Source organism: Chiloscyllium plagiosum, chromosome 4 (assembly GCF_004010195.1).
Source record: "Chiloscyllium plagiosum isolate BGI_BamShark_2017 chromosome 4, ASM401019v2, whole genome shotgun sequence".
In the NCBI taxonomy this organism is placed as follows: domain Eukaryota; kingdom Metazoa; phylum Chordata; class Chondrichthyes; order Orectolobiformes; family Hemiscylliidae; genus Chiloscyllium; species Chiloscyllium plagiosum.
In genome coordinates, this window is record NC_057713.1 from 54,489,799 (window position 1) to 54,512,321 (window position 22,523).

The 22,523-nt window shown below is 38.3% G+C and overlaps 1 protein-coding gene across 1 annotated transcript in view; it reads left to right on the forward strand.

The window, feature by feature from the left end:
* rock1 (Rho-associated, coiled-coil containing protein kinase 1) overlaps positions 1 to 22,523 on the forward strand; it is a 205,992-nt gene that overhangs the window by 179,091 nt on the left and 4,378 nt on the right. Inside the window, exons 28-32 of the mRNA XM_043688241.1 lie at positions 5,248 to 5,318; positions 7,613 to 7,701; positions 9,722 to 9,800; positions 12,443 to 12,704; positions 17,710 to 17,923. Of these exons, the coding sequence (XP_043544176.1) occupies positions 5,248 to 5,318; positions 7,613 to 7,701; positions 9,722 to 9,800; positions 12,443 to 12,704; positions 17,710 to 17,923 (715 nt within the window). The remainder of the gene's footprint in view (positions 1 to 5,247; positions 5,319 to 7,612; positions 7,702 to 9,721; positions 9,801 to 12,442; positions 12,705 to 17,709; positions 17,924 to 22,523) is intronic.

A 22,523-nucleotide genomic window follows, 5' to 3' on the forward strand; every position in this document is an offset into this window, starting at 1 on the left:
ACTTTGAAATATTCTAAAAGTCATAATGATATTTTGTGAAAAAAATCTGAACATAAGGTTCAGAAAAGACTGCTGAAATCTAGATATGGTGTTTTAGTGTACTGAACTATGATAAGCTTCTGTTTCTCATATAGATGCTGCACTTTGGTGACATCACCGAAAAGCACATTTACACAGATACACTGAGGACCAAGTACCTCACTTCCATAATATCTTTGTTTGAATAAAGTTCAACAGTTTATTTTTTCAAGTAGAAATTAGGAATACAAATGACAACATATTCTGGCCCCAAAACAAAGTTATTTCACTCACCATCAATTCTGATGTCAACTCTGCTGCCTGGCTTGCTGTGTTCTTCCAGCCTCCTGCCTGTCTACTTTGGATTCCAGCATCTGCAGCTTTTTTGTCACTATCTTTATTGAGCCATTGCACTCTCAGCATCTTAGTTGACCTTGAATTGTGCTCCTGACTTCATATTCTCTCCACCACAATGATTGTCAACTTCCATTCCTGCTCTCACTTATGCTGTGCTGACACTTCATAAACCTCAGCTTATCCAAAACTCAACTACCTAGATCTTCACATCCTAGATTAGAGTGGTGCTGGAAAAGCACAGCAGTTCAGGCAGCTCCTCGGATGCTCCCTGAACTGCTGTGCTTTTCTAGCACCACTCTCATCTGGAATCTGGTTTCCAGCATCTGCAGTCCTTGTTTTTACCTATATCTTCACATCCATAAAGTTCTGCTCACCCATCTTCCCTGTAATCACCAACCTACACTGGCTTCACGGCCACCAAAATCTTGATTTCACCTTTACTATCTATGTAATCTTCCCTTTCTACAAAACAAAAAAAAGCTGTAATTCTCCAACTCTGCCCTCTTGCGACCTTCTGACTTGATTTCTACTCATTTGCTATTGAAGTAACTGATTTAAGAGTCCTTCAGGGTCTGTATATATTCTATCAGTTTTTTAAAATAATGGATATTACTGCACTTACTATTGATTGTAAAAAGAAATGTTTTAATTAATCAACATATAATAGATTAATGAGAGGAATTATTTGACTCTTAATTATTAGCATTTAATGTATATTAATAGTTTAGTTAGTGTCACTCACCCCAGTGTTTCTGAAAGTACATATGAAGTGAAAACGTTGACATCAATTTAATTTGGGGAGGAAGAGTAATTGCACTTAAATTGGAAGTCTGCTATTCATCTTGTAAAATAAGAAATGTCAAATGAAAGATAATTGTTTTCTTTATAGGAATAATGTCTATCCTCGCTTTACACTCTCAAATTACAGACGAACCTTGATTATCCGAACGAGATGGGCAGGCAGTATTTCGCTCAGATAGTAGATTATTTGGAAAACGGATTCAGTGCCTCTCCTCTGGGACTCAGAATTTTCTGAAGTTTCCTTTTTCCTCGCTCTGCCTGCTTTGCTCTCTCTCTCTCTATCTTAGGGTTTGTTTCTGAATAGACATACATTTGTGTATAAGGGACCTGCAGCATTACTGAAGCCTCTCCCCACCATTGCTTCACTTCAACAGCATTGACAGAGTGACCACTTGCAATGTCCGCTCCCCGTTCAGGAGACTAGGCAGCAGCACACTGTGTTGTAGCAGTGTGCCACACCCTCCGCAGTGCTACAGATTCTAGAAATCTGAAATAAAAATGGAAATTAGTGGGGAAACACGGCAGGCCTGGCAGAGTCTGTGGAGAGAGAAACAAAGTGTTTTGAGTCTGATATGGCTCTTCTTTAGTTCTGTTTTTAATATCACAAATTGCTTCAACTGGTTCTTTTTAGCAACTTTATTTGTGAATGAGTGCATATTCTCAAATGCTGATATAATGCTGAATAAAATGAAAATACCCCTTTGCATGTATAGGACTTAGGTTCTTCCACATATTCAGTCCTTACTACTTGGATGATATAACTTTGTTAGGAATGTACTTAGATAGAAAGAGGCCAGGCTACAAGCCAGTATACCCAAGTGCTCCCTGGACCTATTGGTCTCTATACATTTTTTGTTCTAAGCGACAAATATCCTACAGGATATTTGTTTTTGTTATGTATGTGTTGTAGCAGTTATCAGTTTGTTTCAATTTTGAGATTATTACATCGAAAAATGCATATGAACAAGAGGGTCTCTTGGTCCTTAGAGGATGCTCCGCCATTCAGTAAGATCATAGCTAACCTGATATTAAACTTAAGTCTACATTCCTGCATATTCTTGATAATCTTTCATCTCCATGGTAATCAAGGGGATATTAACTTGCTTCAAGAAACAAAGGTTGAATGAGCCTAGAAGTATTGTTCCTTGCTTCACTGGTAAGAACATTCATTGTGTTGATAGCTCCCAAAACCTCTGACAAGAACATCCAGAGGCAAAAATAGGCCCAAAAATGGCAGGGAATCAAGGCAATCTGTACAATTATAGACCACTTGCCTACTTTCACAAACCGCAAGAAAAGTCTAAAAAATGCCCTGAAATGCCAATAGCTCTGACCTTGGTCAGGAAGAATATCACATTCTGGGGCTCATGTGTCTTTATGGAGCAAAGGTTTTCGTGAATGTTTCCCGCTTTAGGATATTAGGCTATAAAAAGAGCATTACTAATGTAAGCAAGCTTCCCTAACAGGGTCATTTCCATGTCCAAGAGCTGACATTTCATCCAGATCCACATAACCAGGATCGGGGTGTGGGTACAGTCTTGCTAATTAACTAGCTTTACGAACTGAACTCATTAAACTAGCTATTGCAATATGCATTACCCACCGGTATATCCTGTGTTCATAATACTATTGACCAAAAGCGTACAGAGTTTCTTCACACTACTTGGGCTTCTACAATGCCTTAATTAAGAAGGTTTGGCATTACCTTACTCTATTACAGATAGAGGTGAGGACCTCTGCAACAGGAAGAAAAGAAAAACTTCATTTAGATTAGATTTCTTACAGATTTCTTACAGTGTGGAAACAGGCCCTTCGGCCCAACAAGTCCACACCGCCCGCCGAAGCGCAACCCACCCATACCCCTACATTTACCCCTTATCTAACACTACGGGCAATTTAGCATGGCCAATTCACCTGACCTGCACATCTTTGGACAGTGGGAGGAAACCGGAGCACCTGGAGGAAACCCACGCAGACACGGGGAGAATGTGCAAACTCCACTCAGTCAGTCACCTGAGTCGGGAATTGAACCCGGGTCTCTGGCGCTGTGAGGCAGCAGTGCTAACCACTGTGCCACCGTGCCGCCCTTTTATGTACCCTTTTTCAGTATCTCAAAGTGTTTAATAGCCAATGAAGTACTTTTGAAGTATGATCATTTTTCAAATAAGACCATAAGATGTCAGAGCAAAAGAGGCCATTCACCCCATCGAGTCTGCTCTGTAGAGTCATAGAGATGTACAGCACGGAAACGGACCCTTTGGTCCAACTTGTCCAGGTATCCTAACCCAATCTAGTTCCACCTACCAGCACCTGGCCCATATCCCTATTCAGTGAGATAATGGCTGATCTAAATTCTCAGCCCCACTTTCCTGTCTTTTCCACATAACCCTTGATTTTCTTAATTGATTAAAAATTTTCCTATCTCAGCCTTGAATATATTTAATGACTAAGCTTCAACAGCCCTTTGTGAATTTCATGGATCCACCACCCTGTAAGAGAAAAAAATTCTCATCTGTCTTAAATACTGACATTATGACCTTTTGGCTTTAGACAGTCCCACAAAGGTAAACAACCTTTCCACATCTGTCCTGTCAAGTCGGAGGCTGACCTTATAGAGGTTCGTAAAATCATGAGGAGAATGGATAGGGTAAATAGACATGGTCTTTTCCCTGGGGTAGGGGAGTTTGGAACTAAAGGGCATAGTTTGGGGTGTATGGGGAAAGATTCAAAAGGGACAACTTTTTCACACAGAGGGTGGTGCGTGTAAGGAATGAATTGCCAGAGGAAGTGGTGAAGGCTGGTACAATTACAACATGTAAAAGGCATCTGGATGGGTATATTAATAGAAAGGGTTTCGAGGGATATGGGCCAAATGGTGGCAAACAGGACTAGATTAATTTAGGATATCTGGTCGGCATAGTTGAGTTGGACCGAAGGGTCTGTTTCCATACTGTACATCTCTGACTCTAAGTCTCCCAAGAATCTTGTATGTTTCAATAAGGGCACCTTTCATTCTTAGATATTCCAATGAGTACAAGCGCGATCGACTTAATCTCCCCTCATAAGACAGCTCCATCATACCTGATATCAGCCTGGTGACCCTCTTCTGGACTGTCTCCAATGCCATAATATATTTCCTTAAGTTAGGGGTCTGAAATAGTTCACATTATTCCACTGTGGTCTGACTAGTACCTTGTGCAATTTTAGCAAAATCTCATTACTTCTGTATTTCATTCCTATTGAAATAAAGGCAAATGTTAGATTTACCTTCCTTATTAGCCACAGAACATGGATGCTAGATTTCCATTACTCATGTATGAGGACTCCCTCTGTTCCATAGCTTTCTGCAGTCTTTCATCATGTAAATAAAATTAAGTTCCTCAATGCTTCCTGTCAAAGTACTTAACCTCACATTTCCAACATTATTTTCTATCTGCTGAGTTTTGTCCTGCCCAATTAATTTAATCTGTCTATATCCTCTGTAGACTCATTGTCACCATTTGCCTTCCCACCTTTTTTTAATGTGGTCCACAGATTTGGCTATCGAACACTCACTTCCCTCATCAAATCATTAAAATTCTGGTCGCAGCACTGATCCCTGTGGCATACCACTAGTTATAGGTTGCCATCCTAAAACTGTCCCCCAATCCCATCTCTAAAAAATGAAAACCGGCAGCCAGTTAGTATTCAGCCAGCGTCACAAGTGGTTCCGTGATAATTACCAGTTAATCAGACCAGATTGCTGGCACACCAGACCAGAAATATCTGTAGCGTTTACTCAAGCCTGTACTTAGCCTTAAATTTAAAATGATGAAATTGTTGTGTGCAGTTTGAATTTTGACTCCAGATTTCAACTTTAAGAACTTTTAATAATGTTTAAAATACCTCTTGACTTTATCTCATAATCCTAATAGGTTAAGGAGGAGACGAAGAGATATTACTAGCAGCCTGATTGTGAGAGCTGTGTCATTTCTGTAATTCTATGTGACTAAACCTAAGGTGGTGATGCTGTTTTCCCAAAGAATTTCTTATGGATTGTTTTTATTCATTTCAACCTATTTTTGAAATTAGAAACCAGGATGGAGGGCTGGTTATCAATACCAAACAGGGCAAACATCAAAAGATATGGATGGAAAAAACAGGTATGAAGCTTGTTTTTTTTTAATTTCAGAAATCTACAATGCACTGTTGAATTGCACATTTAACATGGACAAAATGTCCTTTTTGATAAAATGTTTTTAGTGTGGATCTAAGTAGCTAGCTAACAATATCTGGTTTAAAATATAAAGAGAATAAATATGCAAATGTTCATGAGAAAGTAAAATTTCTTATTCACACGAGGCAGCAGCATATATTTAAAATTGAAATTGGGAACATGAGAGAATATAGTCATGCAGTTATTTGGACCAGCTGTGATATTCATTTAGGCTTAGTTGCTCTGAATTTTAATTCAATTTTTCTCCCTTAGCATCATGTCCTGGGGTCAGAATTTTATGTTACTTCATTTTCCGGCAGTGGCAGGGGCTGTTGCTGCCCCTGACCTCTTTGCAATTTTCCATGGGCAGGCAAGGTAAAGAGCGGTTTTCCTGCTGTCACCACAGTTGAAACATTTAAATGACAAATAAGTGGTGTTCATGGCAGGATACAAACCCAGCAGGTCACTCTGCTCTGCCCTTGGGCAGGAAGGGGAAGTTCCTCCTTCAAGAATGCCCTTATCACATTGGGCAGAGCTGCATGCAAAGTTGGCCCTTCCATGACAGTATGAGGGGTGGAAGTCCTGTTTCAAATGGGACTGCTGGGATGCGCCTGACCAATTTTTCAAGTAGCAGGGTGGGACATTTCATCATCTGATTATTCCTGCTTTGATATCCACGTCTAACCAAAATTTATCAATCTTATTCTTGAAAACTCAAATTGGCTTCGTATTCACAAACATTTTGGCAGAGTTTGATTCTCTGTATGAAAACTTACTTTTTGATTTTGCTTCTGAATGTCTGTCTCTAACTTTGAATGTGTCTTCTTGACTGTGATACCTTAAGCAAGGGAATAGTGTCTGTTTGTCGTTTATCAATCTCCTATCATCAATTTAAAAACCTTGATCAATCTCTTAAGTAGAACTGAATACAAGCCTAGTAATATTCCAGGAGACATTGTGTTGACCCTGTCATGCACCTCTTTCTAAAAGGTAACATAAACCTCCAAAAAGTTAGTTCCCCATATTTGAATGTCATACCCCAGATAAAGCGTGGCAAGGCTGCATATAGCCAAAGTAATCTTTTTCTCTTTTAAATTTCCAGCTTCCTTGAAATTAGTCTTTTCTATTGACTTTTGTACCCACCAATAGTTTTTAATGATTTATTATACCTGGACTCCATGGATTAAATTACAAGGAGAGGTCAGCCAAACTAGTAATATTTCCGGAAGTTTAGAAAATTAAGTGATTTATATCAAAGTTTTTCAAATTATAAGGGGCCAGAAAGAATAGTGGAGAGAAAATATTTCTGCTGATGTAGGTGTCAAAGACTAGGGAACATTGTTGAAAAATTAGAAGCAGGCCCTTTCAGAAGTGAAGCCATGAAAAACCTCTCTTTGAGAGGCGGTAGAAGCTTGAAACTAATTTCTACAAGAGAAGCTATTGTATGATGGTATTGTCACTGGACTGGCAATCCAGAGGGCCAGGATAATGTTCAGGGCACATGTGTTTTAACCTCACCCTGGCAAATGGTGAAATTTGAATTCAATAAAATCTGCAGTTAAAAAGCTGGTCTAATGTCAAAACTATTAATTATCATAAAAATAGATCTGGTTCACTAGGGAAGGAAATCCACCATCTTTTTTCTGGTTTACCTTAAATCTGGTTGATTGTTAACTACCCTCTGAAATAGCCACTCAGTGTAAAAGTAATTGGAGATGGGCAACAAATGCAGGCCTTGCCAGTATCCTATGAAAGAATTTGAAACTTGACTCTGTTTTGCTAAACAAAGGCAATGGGGCTAAAACATGAAATTAAGCCACTTGACACGGAATGGCAGGATGGTTTAAAAGAACAAAGTGCCGCTTCCTGTTCCTGTGCTCCTTTGTGAACTTAAATTCCCAAATTGTTCGTATCTCCATAATTCCCGATTTTACACCATTTAGAAAGTATTCTGATTTACCTTTTTTGAGTCCAAACTCTCATTTGTCCCACTGAATTCAAAGTTTTACCAGCAAAAACAGCTCATCTTGACAATCAGACCTCAAAGCTTTTGTCTGTGAGGTTGATCATACAGATAAGAAACTTTGTTTGGATTAACAGATTGTGCTGAACAGGATGGTGAGTTTTCCTCTTGGATATTCAGTAACAAATGGAAGATTTTTAAAAAAAATCTTTTGTATTTCTTTATTAAATGTTATTCAAAATGTTTAATTGTAATGCCAAACTCTTCTTTTATCAAAGTATGTCGTGGTCAGCAGCAGAAAAATACTGTTTTACAATGATGAATTGAATAAAGAGCAGTCTAATCCATCTATGGTACTGGATATTGAGTAAGTATAACCATTTTAATACTGAGGATGTTGCAGACAAAAGACAAAGCAAATAGAGAATCCAAAGTGGAACACAATTAGATAAAAACTGGTTTAAGTTAGAAATTGGAGGTAACTGATTAGAAGCTTAATGCCTGACTAGGAGGTGAAGTGGATACTGATTAAACCAAATCCTCGTAGGGGTATTTCTGTTGTTTCACATAATGAGAAATGGTAGCAAAGAGGAAATGTTACTTGACAAGTCATCCAGGGGTTCGAGCTAACACTGTGAAGACATGAGTTCAAATCTTTACCTGGCAGCAGATATAATTTAAATTCAGTTGATTTTAGTACATGTTTTTAGATTAGATTAGATTCCCTACAGTATGGAAACAGCCCTTCAGCCGAACAAGTCCACACCAACCCTCCAAAGACTAACCCACCCAGATCCATTCCCCTACTCTATATTTAGATCTGATTAATGCACCTAACACTCTGGCAATTTTAGTATGGCCAGTTCACCTGACCTGCACATCTTTTGGATTGTGGGAGGGAGCAGGAGCACTCAGAGGAAACCCACGCAGACACTGGGAGAATGTGCAAACTCCACACAGACAGTCGTCTGCAGCTGGAATCGAACCCGGGTCCCTGGCACTGTGAGGCGGCAGTGTTAACCACTGAGCCACCATGCTGCCCAAATGATGACCATAAAACTTAACGATTGTTGTAAAAACCCACTTAGTTCAGAAATGCCATTTAGGCTCTGGACTAATAATTTAATTACTCTAGGTGCAAGCACAGGTCATAAAACAATTCTTCTCTTGACTTATCAAAGCCTTTACAAAGCATTAGCCAGGATTCCTAGATGAGTGCAGCTCCAGTAACATTCAAGAAACTTGACACCATCTAGGTTAAAACAAAGTTAAAAATCACACAACACCAGGTTATAGTCCAACAGGTTTAATTGGAAGCACACTAGCTTTCGGAGCGACGCTCCTTCATCAGGTGATTGTGGAGGGCTCAATCGTAACACAGAATTTATAGCAAAAATTTGCAGTGTGATGTAACTGAAATTATACATTGAAAAATTGATTGTCTGTTAAGCCAAAGTCTGTTAAAACAAACCACTCCTTTACGCTCGACTCACTAACTTCATCACTGGCCCACAGTAAAAGCGGAGCATCATTCACAAGCTGCACTGCAGCAACTTGCCAAAGCTCCTTCAACAAATATTTTCAGATTTGTGAACTTTACTCACTATAAGGATGCAGGTAGCAAATGCCTAGGAATGTCACCGCCAGCAAGTTCCCTCCGGTTCGCACACCATCCTGACTTGGACTCTACTAATTTTGTCAATACCAGCTAAAGAGTCCAGCTTCAATGTATTTCAGTAGAAAACAAAGCCAAGCTATGAAACTTACTTTTTAGGTTGACAGTGGTGAAATCTGCCTCAATACCATCCATTCCAAATTGTACCTCATGTTTTCTGTTGGAAAACATTGTCAGAACAACCAATGTCTGTTATATAAATGAGATTAAACAAGATGCAGCTCTATTTGCATGATAAGTCTGACACTGAGCACAGCAAAGGCAGGTTTGCCTTCTATATACCATCTTGATGAGGTAAAAAACATAACAAGGAACTTGTACTTTTTCACCAAACAGTATAACTATGACCTGTTAGAAATTTCAATTTCAATCATTAGTTATTACACTTTTTTTTGTTGGATTCAAATGATTAATCAAAAGATTAAAAATGTGTTCCACAGTTTTGCAGTATCTGTATATAGTAACAGCCTGTCGTCTTTAGCAATTAATTTCTAAATCCCATGACTAAGAATGTTTTGATTGGTTTTCTCTTCAGACAATTTTTAACTCCAAATAATTTTACGAATAAGTACAAGTAAGAAAATGTTGCATATCTAACAATAAATGTTAAAAAGGTTTATAATCATTTTGTCTTGAATTACATATCAGTAAGCATGTAGTAATGAAATCTGAGAAGCACCTGTATCTCAAAGTAATTGTCTTTATATTCCAGCAAATTATTCCACGTACGTCCTGTAACACAAGGTGATGTATACAGGGCAGAAACTGTTGAAATTCCTCGAATATTCCAGGTGGGTATCAATTTCACTTTGTTTCCATAAAATGATTTTTGATTTTATTTGTATTTTGTTCTGTACTTTGTCTCTATGAAAGGATGTTACAGTTATAATGAAAAGAGCTTGTTCATGTACAGTGAAAATATATTGGGCCATAAATTCTGTAGCAGTAAGAGAGATTAACAGAACTTACCTAAAACTGTAAGTTGAACAACCACCTCCTGCAACAGTGCCTGAGCAATTAAAGGCCAAAAATCAGCTATCCAAGCTTCTTACAAAATTGCACTGTAATGGTGTTTCACTAAGAAGTCCTATAGTGAATGCATGGAAATGAGTGGTTGTTGAACTCTCTTGACATAAAGGCACGAAGTTCACCAGAACTGGATTTATCCCACTTTCATTTGTTGACAGCACCTGGTTCAGATTCTGCTGCACATTAACTATTTCTCTCTCCTCACTCTTCTCTTTTTTTGCCCCCTCTCTTTCCCCTCCCCATCCTCTTCCTCTCTAATACTATCCTCTTCCTCTCGATGACTGCCAAGCAACCAGCGGCATATGCTGACATCCAAAATACTTCAATGGAAACACAAAAAATAAACCTTGGAATCAGTCCTCTAGATGGATGTATTACTGGATAGGTCGGAATAATAGAAGTAGAAGATCTACCAACAGTGACAACAGTTTATATTTAAGTTGCACTTTTATTATAATCAAAATCTCAAGCCAGCTCAATAAAAAGAACATTGAGAAACAGAATATACATATGATCCATATGAGCTGATATTAGGTCAGTTAACCAAAAGCTTGGACAAACAGATAAGAAGGTTTTTAAAAGAGGCAAACAAAGTAGAGAGGAGGAGAGCTATAGGGAAGGAATTCCAGAACTCTGAGCCAAAGCAATTGACATCACAGCCATTAATGGGAAACAGTTATGAATTAAAGTGCTCAAGAGGCCGGAATTAGAAGCGATATCTTGGAGGTTTGTCGAGTTTGAGGAGATTATAGAGAAAAGGAGGGACAAGGCCATGGAGAGATTTGAAACAAAGATGAGAACTTTAAAATCAAGTTGTAGCTTGACCACAGCCAATGTAGGTTAACTAGCATGTTTCATTGTTGAATGGAACTTGTTTTGAATTAGGACATGGGCAGCAGAGTTTTGATGATTTAAAGTTCACAAAGAGTAAAATGTGGGAAGCCATCCAATTGTGTGTTGAAATAGGTAATTTCATTTCAGTTGATTATAATAATCATGGTTTGTCATTTCCATTCAATTCCATCTAAATGTAATAGAAAAAAGACAGGACATTGAAGTTGAGGGTTATCAGACCAACTTTGATATTGAATGTTAAAATAGACTCAATGAGCTGAATGATCTAATGCTGTTCCTATGTCTTGTGGCCTTATGATGAACTCAGTTGCTGCTAATAAACTACAAACTTCAAGAGGAACAAGGTGAGGAAGTTGCTTCCTATATTAAGTTCTGGTTAATTGCAATGGAAAAGCTATAAGAGAAAGAAAGAAAGAAAACAAAGATGTTTGAGGGAGCTGTCAAGGAGAACAGAAAACACATCTTGATAGATTTGCAAAAGAGAAAGGGGTTACTGATAGAGATAATTATTCCAAAGAGAAGAGAAAGCTGCTAAATTGGTTTAAATCAATGCAAGAGGGAAAGCAGATCTGGAAGAGAAAACTAACTCTCAAATTTTCAAACATTTTCATTGCTCGAAAGGTTTAAGGGTCTATGAAAATTGTTTGCAGGCCCCTAATGTAAGATTATTTGGGAATGAGTAACATAATTAGTAGCCTAGTAATTATATCTGCTCTTGTATGTATCTGACGAATGCTTGTTCAGCAAAACTACAGCCTGGAAAATAGACAAAAACAGCCTCAGATGCTTTTTGGAGAATGGGAGCACAGTTGTAAATAGTAGCAAACATGAGCGAAGTCTAAATATGTTTTTGTTTTAAACATTAGTGGATTTTCTGTGGTAGTGTACACAATGGGTCATCGGGCCATGTGGGTCTACTCCTCGCAATACCGCACTGCATCTCATTCAGAGATATCTTCTTGGGTTACCCAGTTGAGTAAGGGCAGTGGAAGAGGTCCCAAGTCAAAGAGAGACAATTGGAGAAAAGAAATCCTCTCTTGTAGAGAATGAGAAGACAAAGCATATTTAATTCAGTTATTGGGCAGAAGGTGAGGAAAGAAGATTGGTCAACGTGAAAGACCCCTTTAAGAAAATAGGAGAAAATATAGAGAGCTCAGAGTTGGACAACATGGGGTAAGGGGCAGAAAAGCTTTGTTACCTGCCTCATCTCTGGCTCACCTGAGAGCACATGGTCTGAATGACAATAAGTGTAAACCCACACTACCCTACGATGCACCATGAACAATGCTACAGAAGAGCCCTAATATGGAAAATAATAACTTGAACATCCATTTGGACTTTTGCTCATGTTTCCCACAGTTACAGGAATTGGGCGGAGTGAGTCCAAATGTGTGGGTTGATTCCCCTTGTGTCTCTGATATCACATAATGTTTCTGTTTTTGACAGTTATGTAGCAAGCTTTGATGTATTTAACTTTGTAGTTTGAACCATTTATTTAAATTATTCTGTTTTTATGTGTAAATAATCTGTGAAATATGTTACCTTTCAGATATTATATGCCAATGAGGGTGAATGTCGAAAGGATGTAGAAGTAGAAGCTGTGCAGTCAGTTGAAAAACCTGACTTCATATCTCATAAAGGTCATGAATTCATTCCTACACTGTACCATTTTCCTACTAATTGTGAAGCTTGTGCAAAGCCTCTATGGCATGTCTTCAAACCACCAGCTGCACTGGAATGCAGACGATGCCATGTTAAGTGCCATAAGGATCATTTGGATAAAAAGGAAGATGTGATTGTGCCATGCAAAGGTATTTAGTATTTTACATGATCAAAACTAAAATTACGCTAACTTTACCCAACATTCTTCATGTTTACAGCAAAAGACCGTATCTGCTAAAGCAGATTTTAAAAAATTAATTCGTGGGATGTAGGTGTCTCTATGAATTCCAGCATTTATTGCATATCCTTGATTATCCTTAAAAATTGATGATGTTCCTCTTGAATTGCTACAATTTGTGTAATATAGATCCTCCTAAAATGCTGTTAGGTGTGAGTTCCAGGGTTTTTAATCAAGTGGCAATGAAGGAAAGGCGATGAAAACATAGAAAATATGAGTAAGAATAGGCCAGTCAGCCTTTCGAGCCTGCTCCACTATTCATTGTGATCATGGCTGATCATCCAACTCAGTACCCTATTCCTACTTTCTCCCTACACCATTTTATCTCTTTATCTCTAAGAACTGTATCTAATTTCTTCTTGAAAATATTCAATGTTTTGGCCTCAACCATTTCCTGTGCGAGAAAATCACAGGCTCACCAATCTCTGGGTAAAGAAATTTCACTTTTTCCTGGTCTGAAATGGCCTACCTCATATTGTTAAACAGTGACCTGGAGTCTGGACTTTCTAGTCATTAGGTACATAGTTTCAAGTCGGGATTGTCTTTATCTTTGAGGAGAAATTGCACCAAGTGGAGGTGTTTCCATGTGCTTGCATCTTTGTTCTTGTCAGTGGTGAAGCTTGTGGGTTTAGGAAATGCTGATGATGAAGCTTGGTGAATCACTATGGTCATCTTATGGATGGTACCTATTGCAGTTCTAGCACACCATTGATGGATGTAGCGAATGTTTAAGTTGCTGAATGTGGTATTAAACTCCTCAATCAGTAACCTCAGTGAGTGAAAAATATTTACTTACACTAGTGTTTTGTGGATGGTTGAAAAGCTTTGGGAATTCGGAAGGAGACTCTGAAAACACCCAAACTCTGAACAACCTTTCTAGCCATAATATTCAAGTGGCTGGTCCAGTTAAATTTCTGGTCAGTGATGTTCTTGTGACATCCCCAGGATATTTATGTGAGGGAGTTGACAATGGTAATACTGGTGAATATTATGGAGAGATGGTTAGATTCACTCTTCTTGGTAATGATAATGGCCTAACTCTCGCTTGATGTGAATGTCACTTGCCACTATTCAGTCCAAGCCTGAAGTCTATCCAGATCTTCTTGTATGAAGGCACGAACTACTTCATTACCTGACAAGATAAATGGAATTGAACATTGATTTCATTCGGGCATCCCATTTCTGATCTTAAGTCAGGGGGAATGTCATTGATAAAGCAAATGAAAGTGATTTGGTCAAGGTCTCTGTCTTGAGGAACTCCCACAATGGTGTCTTTGGTTTGAGATTAAAGGTGTTCAAAAGCCACAACCATCTTCCATTATGCTGATGTGATTCTCATCAGTGGAGAGTTTTCACCTGAGATTCCAAATGACATCAATTTTACTAGGATTCCTTGATATCACACTTATTCATAAACTGTCTTAATATCAAAGGGAGTCACTCTCAATTCATTTCTGGCATTCAACACTTTTTTCCATATTTGGTTCAAGACTATAATGAGGTCTGAGTCAAACTGAGCATCAACAAGTAAACGATACTTAATGACACTATCATTGACATCATCTATGACTTCATTGATGATGTGGAGTGGGTTAACAGAACAGTAATTTTCCTAATTTTATTTATCATGTATTATCATTGTGGACAGAATATATATGGGCAATATTTCACTTTGTGAAGATGTGTGTCGTAGTTATACTGTAATAGCTTAGCTACAGGTGAAACAAACACAGAGAATGCTGGAGAAACTTTGCAGAGTCATTATGGACTCAAAGCATTAACTCTTCTTTCTCTCTGCACAGATGCTGCCAGATCTGCTGAGTTTATCCAGCATTCCAGTTGTTTGCAATTTCCAGCATCCATAGTATTTTGTTTTTAGCTATAGGTGCAGCTTGTTTTGGTGCATTCAGCAGTCTTCAGCATTACAGCTGGAATTTGACATGCTAATGATCTTTGCTGTTTTCACTGCACTCACCTATTTCTTGGCTTCATGTGAAGTGAGTAGAATTAACTGGTTTCAGGTGTTTTCTGTGATGTTATGGGATGAAGGCAAGATGGATTATCTTCCTAACACTTCCGACTGAAGATGATTGTAAACACTTCAGCCATGTCTTTTACATGACAACTTTTCTCATCATTGAGGATGGTAATGTTTATGGAGCCTCCTAATAGCATTAGTTGTTAAGTTGTCCAACAACATTTGCAAATTGATGAAACAGCTGTGACCTGTTCTGTTGGTTGTGAAGCCACTTTGCAATATGGCTACAGACAGACCTTCTATTTAGCATGCATTTAGTCTGATGTAACTTCAACATATTGATCTCTCATTGAACATGGTTTTTGGTAATGATAGAATAAGGAATATGCTAAGCCAAGGTACAGATCGCAGTGGAGTTTGACGCTGCAGGTGACCCACAGTACTTTGTATTCAGCTGTTAAATCAATTCAGAATCTATTCTATTTGGCATAGCGGTAATACCATAATGCCATTAGAGGCAGACTTTAGCAGAAAGATGGTACTCTGTTTATTGTGGACTCTGTGGTGATTGTTTAAACCAACACTATTACAGATGCATCTGGGATAACTAGACTGGTGAGGATGAGGTCACGTAGCTTTATCCTTTGTGTTTGTTATCTCACAACGTGCAACAACCCAGCACAGGCTGCTATGACCTTCAAAGCTCAGTCAGCTGTGATGTGGCCAAGCCACTCATTGTGATGGATACTAAAATACGCCACCTAGTGTACATGCCAAGCCCTGTTATGCTCAGTGTTCCTTCCAAATGATATTCAACAAAAAAGAGTGCTGATCCATTAGCTGGCAATTCAGTGGGTGGTAATCAGCAGAAAGTTTCCTTGCACCTTAGATATCATTGTTTTCCAGAATCAGTGTTCAGAACTCCCAGAACCAATCCCTCCCTGACTATCATTGTGTCTGATGGGATAGAAAATAACTCTCGGATGGTGATGGAAGAATCTGGGACATAGTTGAAAATTAGGCTTCTTGTGAGTAGGATTATGTTAGACAGTTGTTTGTCCAGTCTGAAGAACATCTTTTCCAATTTTGGCACAGGTTCCCAGATGTTCATGTTAAGGACTTTGCAGGGTCTCCTGTGCTGGATATGTCTTTATTGCAACCAGTGCCTAGCTCAATCTATTTGGCCTTTAAATACCCTACACATAACGTAAGAGTAACAAAACACATCACTGCTGTGGGTCCTTGGTCATGTATAAGCGGGAGAGGGTAAGAATGGCAGATGTCCTTCAGATAATTTTTATGACATTCCTGTAGTTTCATGGTCACCATTGCTTTTTATCCAGATTTATTTAATTAACTGAATTTAAATTTCCAAACTGCCATTGCAGTATTTGAACCTCATGTCTCTGGATCATTAATCCAGGCTTCTGAATTACTAGTCAATTAACATAACCACTTATGCTTCCATATGGGGACAGATATTCCTCATAAATTGAAATTTACATATTGACCGTGTAACTGAATATGATACTCTGCAATGCGATTCATAAGATTCAGTGTCTCATGAACTGCACACTGATTTCCTGTCTATTTTTACACTGCTTGACCAATATACTCAAGCTAAAAATAATAGTTGTAATTTATTTACAAATGGATGAATTACACAATTAGAAAAACATTGCAAATTCCATACTGTACATGATTAAAACATTTGTTTTAAAACAAATTGCTGTATTTTCCAGAAGTCTTTTCTAGTAAATTTTGTATGCCATCAATTATTTCTTTGACATAAAATCAGGCTTTGTTGAAGGACAAATACACCTTTTTGTCTGAAATGATTAGCCAATCTGGCTAAAGATGAGATTTTTTAACCACGTGAGTTGAGGCATGGATAGCAGTTACTTGTTGTTTGCAGTATAATTTACACCAGGCACACAGCCTGTGTTCTCACCAATATAACATGCTGCCAACTCTTCGCCTCCCCCCAACCAATGTCCCACAAACATGTTAATTTCCAACACACTAGCCATCAATGCTTGCATTTGTTATTTTGTCACAACTGAATGTAACTGGAATGTCTGACTATTTTCTGTGAAGTTCTGTTTCTGCATAGGTTTTGCAATTGGAATTTCTCTTTTTAAATTTCTTTCTGCAAGACATTCCAAAACCTATAATTGATTTGAGAAAGATACAATAATATTGCACTTCCAAATATGAAAGATCTCAAATTAATATCTTTTATATTTTTGTGTCCTCAAATGTTGCTTCTGGCTTATAATGGCAATGACATTGATGGGTCAGTTGCACAAATAGAGTACCTCTATCATTTTGTATTATCTCTGAGCTTTGAAGTGGCCTTCTTGTGTAGGGCCAGCAGAAGTTTATTTTGTATCCCATGTTTTGCTTGCTGTAGTGCCTCTTTTTCAGATGAGAATTCCTCTACCATTGGAAAATAATATTATACCTTGGTTTCTAAATGTTTCATTAAAGTTAAAATATGTAGGAACAAAACTGTCTTGTAACATTCAACCTAGCTTTGAGAGATATTTTTCACAATTAATATTTAATCTCCATGTCTCATAGTAAATACTTGTCACGTTAGTGTTTTATTATGTTTCTTGATGAGCGAAAGTTAATGGAACTCAGTTTAAAGTAATTCTGAGTGGTAGAACATAGATAAATTCGGATGCCATTGCACAGATTTGTAAGGTGTGAGCTATGACCTGTACCTCTCCTCTAGTAAAATGCCAAACAGAGATGAGGCATTCCTTGGGATATCGTTCAAATCAACCAGAAACTCTACAGTGCTTCTCAGAGTGCCTGCTGAGAAAGTTTGTGACAAGTATATGGGAACTAATTTTATTCATCAGACTGCAAAATAATTAAATGTAGAATTTTATAATTTGACCTTTGCTTAATGTGTGTGTTTTCTCCTTAGTGAATTATGACGTTAGCACAGCTAGGGAAATGTTGCTACTGGCATGCTCTCAGGATGAACAAAAAAGATGGATTGGACATTTAATGAAGAAGATTCCTAAGAATCCAACAGTCTCCACCTTTGTGCGTGCCTCTCCCAGGACTTCCTCCACAAGATCAGCGCCAAATCAATCTTTTCGCAAACCTGCCAAACATGTTGTTCCAATCAAGCCCAGGTAATATATTAGGTTGAAGGTTTTCTTCTGGTCTGTATTTCTGGAAGGTGACAAAATGGAATTCATTGATTTCCAATTTTCATGGAAAAGTGAATAAAATCATAGAATATGGTCCCACAAACACTGAAGAATATCCTGTCATCTGAAACAAGTGAAATTAAATTGATTTATTCACTAAATCAATGAGCATGAAGATAACAGTTCATTTGAGTATTACAGTTTGCTTATGCCACTCTTACACCTGTGGACCATAGCTCTAAATTAATCCCCTATGATTGCTGCTAAGGGTTTTAAATGTTTTCATAGAAGGATGAAGCTGAAGGATTATGCAGTAAAAAGTTGAAATTCTGCAGTCTTAAAGTAAGACCTTTAAGTCAATGCAATAAAAGCAGTGGGTTAACTACTTCTCCCATTTTGAACATCAAAAACAAAGAAACTTGCAATATATAGTGTTCATGGGATTTCTCAATGCGCATGATGATGAATTAAATACTTCTGGTGCTCTTATTGTCATTCTATATTATTTATTAGATATTTTATCTCCTGCACAAGCCTGTTTATACGCAAGATCGTACAAATAGTTTTAAAACATATGATTAGTTAATCAGTTTTGTTAATGTTAGTTGAGGGATAAATGCTGGCTAGACCATAGAGACAACTTTTCTGTTCCTTTTCAAACAGCTTATTCACCTGTACATACTAATCTAATCTACTTTTAATAATTGTTCAAGAAAACATTATCACCAAAAATGCAGCATTAACTTGGTAATGCAATGAAATGTCAAACTAGACTGTGTACTCAAACCTTCTACCTCAAAAGCAGAACACTACCACTGAGCCAGCTCAACATACCAGCTACTGCAGTTTTATAAAGTACAGTTAAGTCATATATGAGTATTACAAACTAATAAAATAATAGCTGAGGGATTTGGTGTCACAGCAGAATTAGTGCATAAGGATTTAGGGGCATGAAAATTGGAGCAGGAATTGATTATTAAGTCCCTCGATTGTGCTCTGTCTAGATCATGGTTGATCTTCTCCAACAGTACCATTTTGCCACACTGTCTCATATCCCTTGATATCTTTGATATCCAGAAGTCTATCATCCTCCTCCTCAAACATACTTAATGTCCGGCCTCCACAGCCGTCATGGTACAGAATTCCAAAATTCATCACCCTGAGTGAAGAAATCCCTCCTCACCTCAGTCCTTCTAATCTGACATTCTGTCCCATGGTCCTAGAGACACGTGCAGGAACACGCTCACTCACACACATCCCAAATTAGGGGAAGCATCCTTTCTCCATCTACCCAATTAAGCCTTGTAGTAATTTTATGTGTTTTAATGAGATCACCTGTTGTTTTATATTAAACTTGAGAGAATATAGGCCCAGAGTTCACAACTTCTCCTCATTGGATAGTCTTACCATTCCAGGAATCAGTCTGGTCAACCTAAGTTGCATTTCACCTATGGTAGGTTTATCCTTAAACAGATAAGGAGTTCAAAACTGTACACAGTACTCCAGATACTATTTCACTAAAGTTCCATACAACAGCAAAATTTCTTTATTCCTGTATTCAAATCCTGTTAACAACAAAGGCTAACATACCGTTTTTTCTCCTAATTTCTCCTGCATGTTAGCTTTCAGTAATGTGCTGGTATGATCCCAGGCTAGATTGCAAAATTTACATTATAAACTGGTTAGGAGCCAGTAAATTTTTTTTCAAAATTGGACAAGATTCCACAGTTTTGAATAAACAATACATTTTACAACATAAAGTTGGAACAGAAATATAATCTATAACATCTATACAATTTATGTTCAGCAATCTAGAATTAACATGAGATAAATATGAGTAACACACATACTGTAGTCAGACACCCAACGTCAAATAACATATGCATTTGAGACTGACTCCATGGATTCTACAGCAGTTCCCCACACTGGAGTGATACAGTGCTTATCAATCAAAGCTTATTAAAAACTTAGAAAGAGAAGAACTTGGAATCTCTTGTAAAGACCTAGCTTAAAAACTTATTGAATCACAGAGTCATCCAGTGCAGAAAAGTTTGAGACATGAGAAAACTCTGACCTTCAATTTAATCCCATTTATAAGCTCTTGGCCCATAGCCTTGGATATTATAACTTGCCAAGTGCTCATTCAGGTACATGTTAAAGGATGTGAGGCAATTCGCTTTTACACCTCCCAAACTGTCATCCACCTTCTGGGTAAATATACTTTTTCTCACTTTCCCCTGAACCTCCTGCCCCTCACCTTGAACCCATATTGCCTTGTGACTGGCCCTTCAACTAAGGAGAACAGCTGCTTCTTAACTACTATGTCCATATCTCACATAATCTTGTACACTTCAATCAGATTGCCCTTCAGTCTTCCCTGCTTCAATGAAAATAACCCAAGCCTATCCAATTTTTCCTCATAACTTAAATTTTCCATCCCATGCATAATCCTGGTGAATCTCCTTTGCACCTCCTCCTGTAATGTGGAGACCAGAACTGCTCTCAGTACTGTAGCTGTGATCTCACCAATCTTCTATAAACTCCAACATGACTTCCTTCCTTTTGTAATCTGTCCCTCAATTGGTAAAGACAAATGTCCCATATGCCTTTTTCACTACCCTACTAAAATGCCTTTCCACCTTCAGATATCTATGGACAAACATGACAAGGTCCTTTGGTTCCACAGAACTTCATAGTGTCATGCATTCATTGAATACTTTATTGTAAATTACTCCTTCCAAAATGTATCTCCTCTCATTTTTCAGGGTTAAGTTCTGTAACAAACTGGGCTCGTCCAGGATTTGATCCCAGGACCTCTGGCTAACAAGCCCCTAAGTCCCCTAGACCAACAACCCAGAGGCACGAATGCACAAAAGCATCGCCTAAACAGGATCTTGAACAGTGGAGCCTCAGATGGCAAGTCAGATGTTCTGTCGACTTGAGCATCCGGACTCCTAACTCCCTGAAAAGCCACTATGACATAGGCTGCTTCAATGATTACTCACATTCTGGTACTTCACCCTATCCTATTTTCTCATTTTCATTTTCTTGGTCCAAAAGAGAAAAAGCTTTGACAAAGGGTCAGTTAGACTCAAAACGTCAGCTCTTTTCTCTCCTTACAGATGCTGCCGGACCTGCTGAGATTTTCCAGCATTTTCTCTTTTGGTTTCAGATTCCAGCATCCGCAGTAATTTGCTTTTATTCAGTTTCTTGGTCATGCTTTGATGAATTCTGAAATGTTCCCAACCCTCAAGCTTGTTACTTTTTTTTTGACAACTTGTATAAGCCTATTCCTTCATATTAAATCAATATTTAACTTATTAGCCAAAGCTGGATAATTCTTCCAGCTAAGATTTTGTACCTCAAAAGAATCTAAAGTCCCTGTTGTGCACAATCATTCCAGCTATGTTTTCATCTGTTCAATCCTCCTAATTCTGTGCTCATTTGTACATAGCACGAAGAGGCTGTTCTTGATAATTTTCTACCTAGCTCATGAAATTCTGACAACAGGATCACTTCCACCTTCTTAACTATGTCATTGCTATTAACGTGGGCTGCAATTTCTGGCTGATCAGCATTTCCCAGAAGAATGTCCTGTAGGGACTCTGTGACATCCTTGAGTCACACCAGAGAGGCTACATACCTTCCTATGGCTGCAGAAATCTCTTCATTATCGAATGCCTTTTCATGACTGCTCTTCTTCCTTTCCTTCTGTATTGCTGTGCCATCTCAGTGCTATGGACTTAGCTGTAGCTTTGTGGAACTATTACCCTTTTCCCAATCCGGAATGGAAAACCAATCAGCACAAAAAGTAATGGAGGAGTGCCCAAGACAATTTCCTAGTTCTCTTGGACTCTCTAGAAGACACCCATTATCTATCCGCCTGCATTTTCCTCTGTTGTGTTGTGACGACCTCCCAAGAGTGCTATCCACTTGTAGTCCTCTCCTTCAAAAATACTAAACAGTAACACCAGCTGCCAGTCATGCTCCAAAACAAGACCTCAAGTTTCTCCAGCTGGTGACTATGGCACGTATGCTCACCTAGGTCACATGAAGGATTCACATCTCCCTGCATGCCACAGGATTCCATGTAGCTGAGTTGATCAAGCATACCTTAAGGTTACTTTTGGACAATTTATTCTAAACTGAAGATTGGAAAGAAGAATTGCTTACCAATTAGTTTCTTCTCCTATGTCTATAAAGTGAATATTCAAAGATGAGAGTAAAACCAATTCCAACAAGGTGAGAGAAGTTTATGTAAAAGAGCAAAGGGCACCTATTTCCCTTTGTCCCTAATTCTCTCAATTCACCAAACTCCCCAGTACCCGGTAAGTTGCAGTCAGTACACAGATCCTATTGTAGATGAAAGTCTTGGGAACCTTGCATTTGTATGATTATTAGACCATAAGACATAGGAGTGGAAGTAAGGCCATTCGGCCCATCGAGTCCACTCCGCCATTCAATCATGGCTGATGCGCATTTCAGCTCCACTTACCAGCGTTCTCCCCGTAGCCCTTAATTCCTCTAGACAACAAGAATCTATCAATCTCGGCCTTGAAGACGACTTCATTGAGTTGTAGAA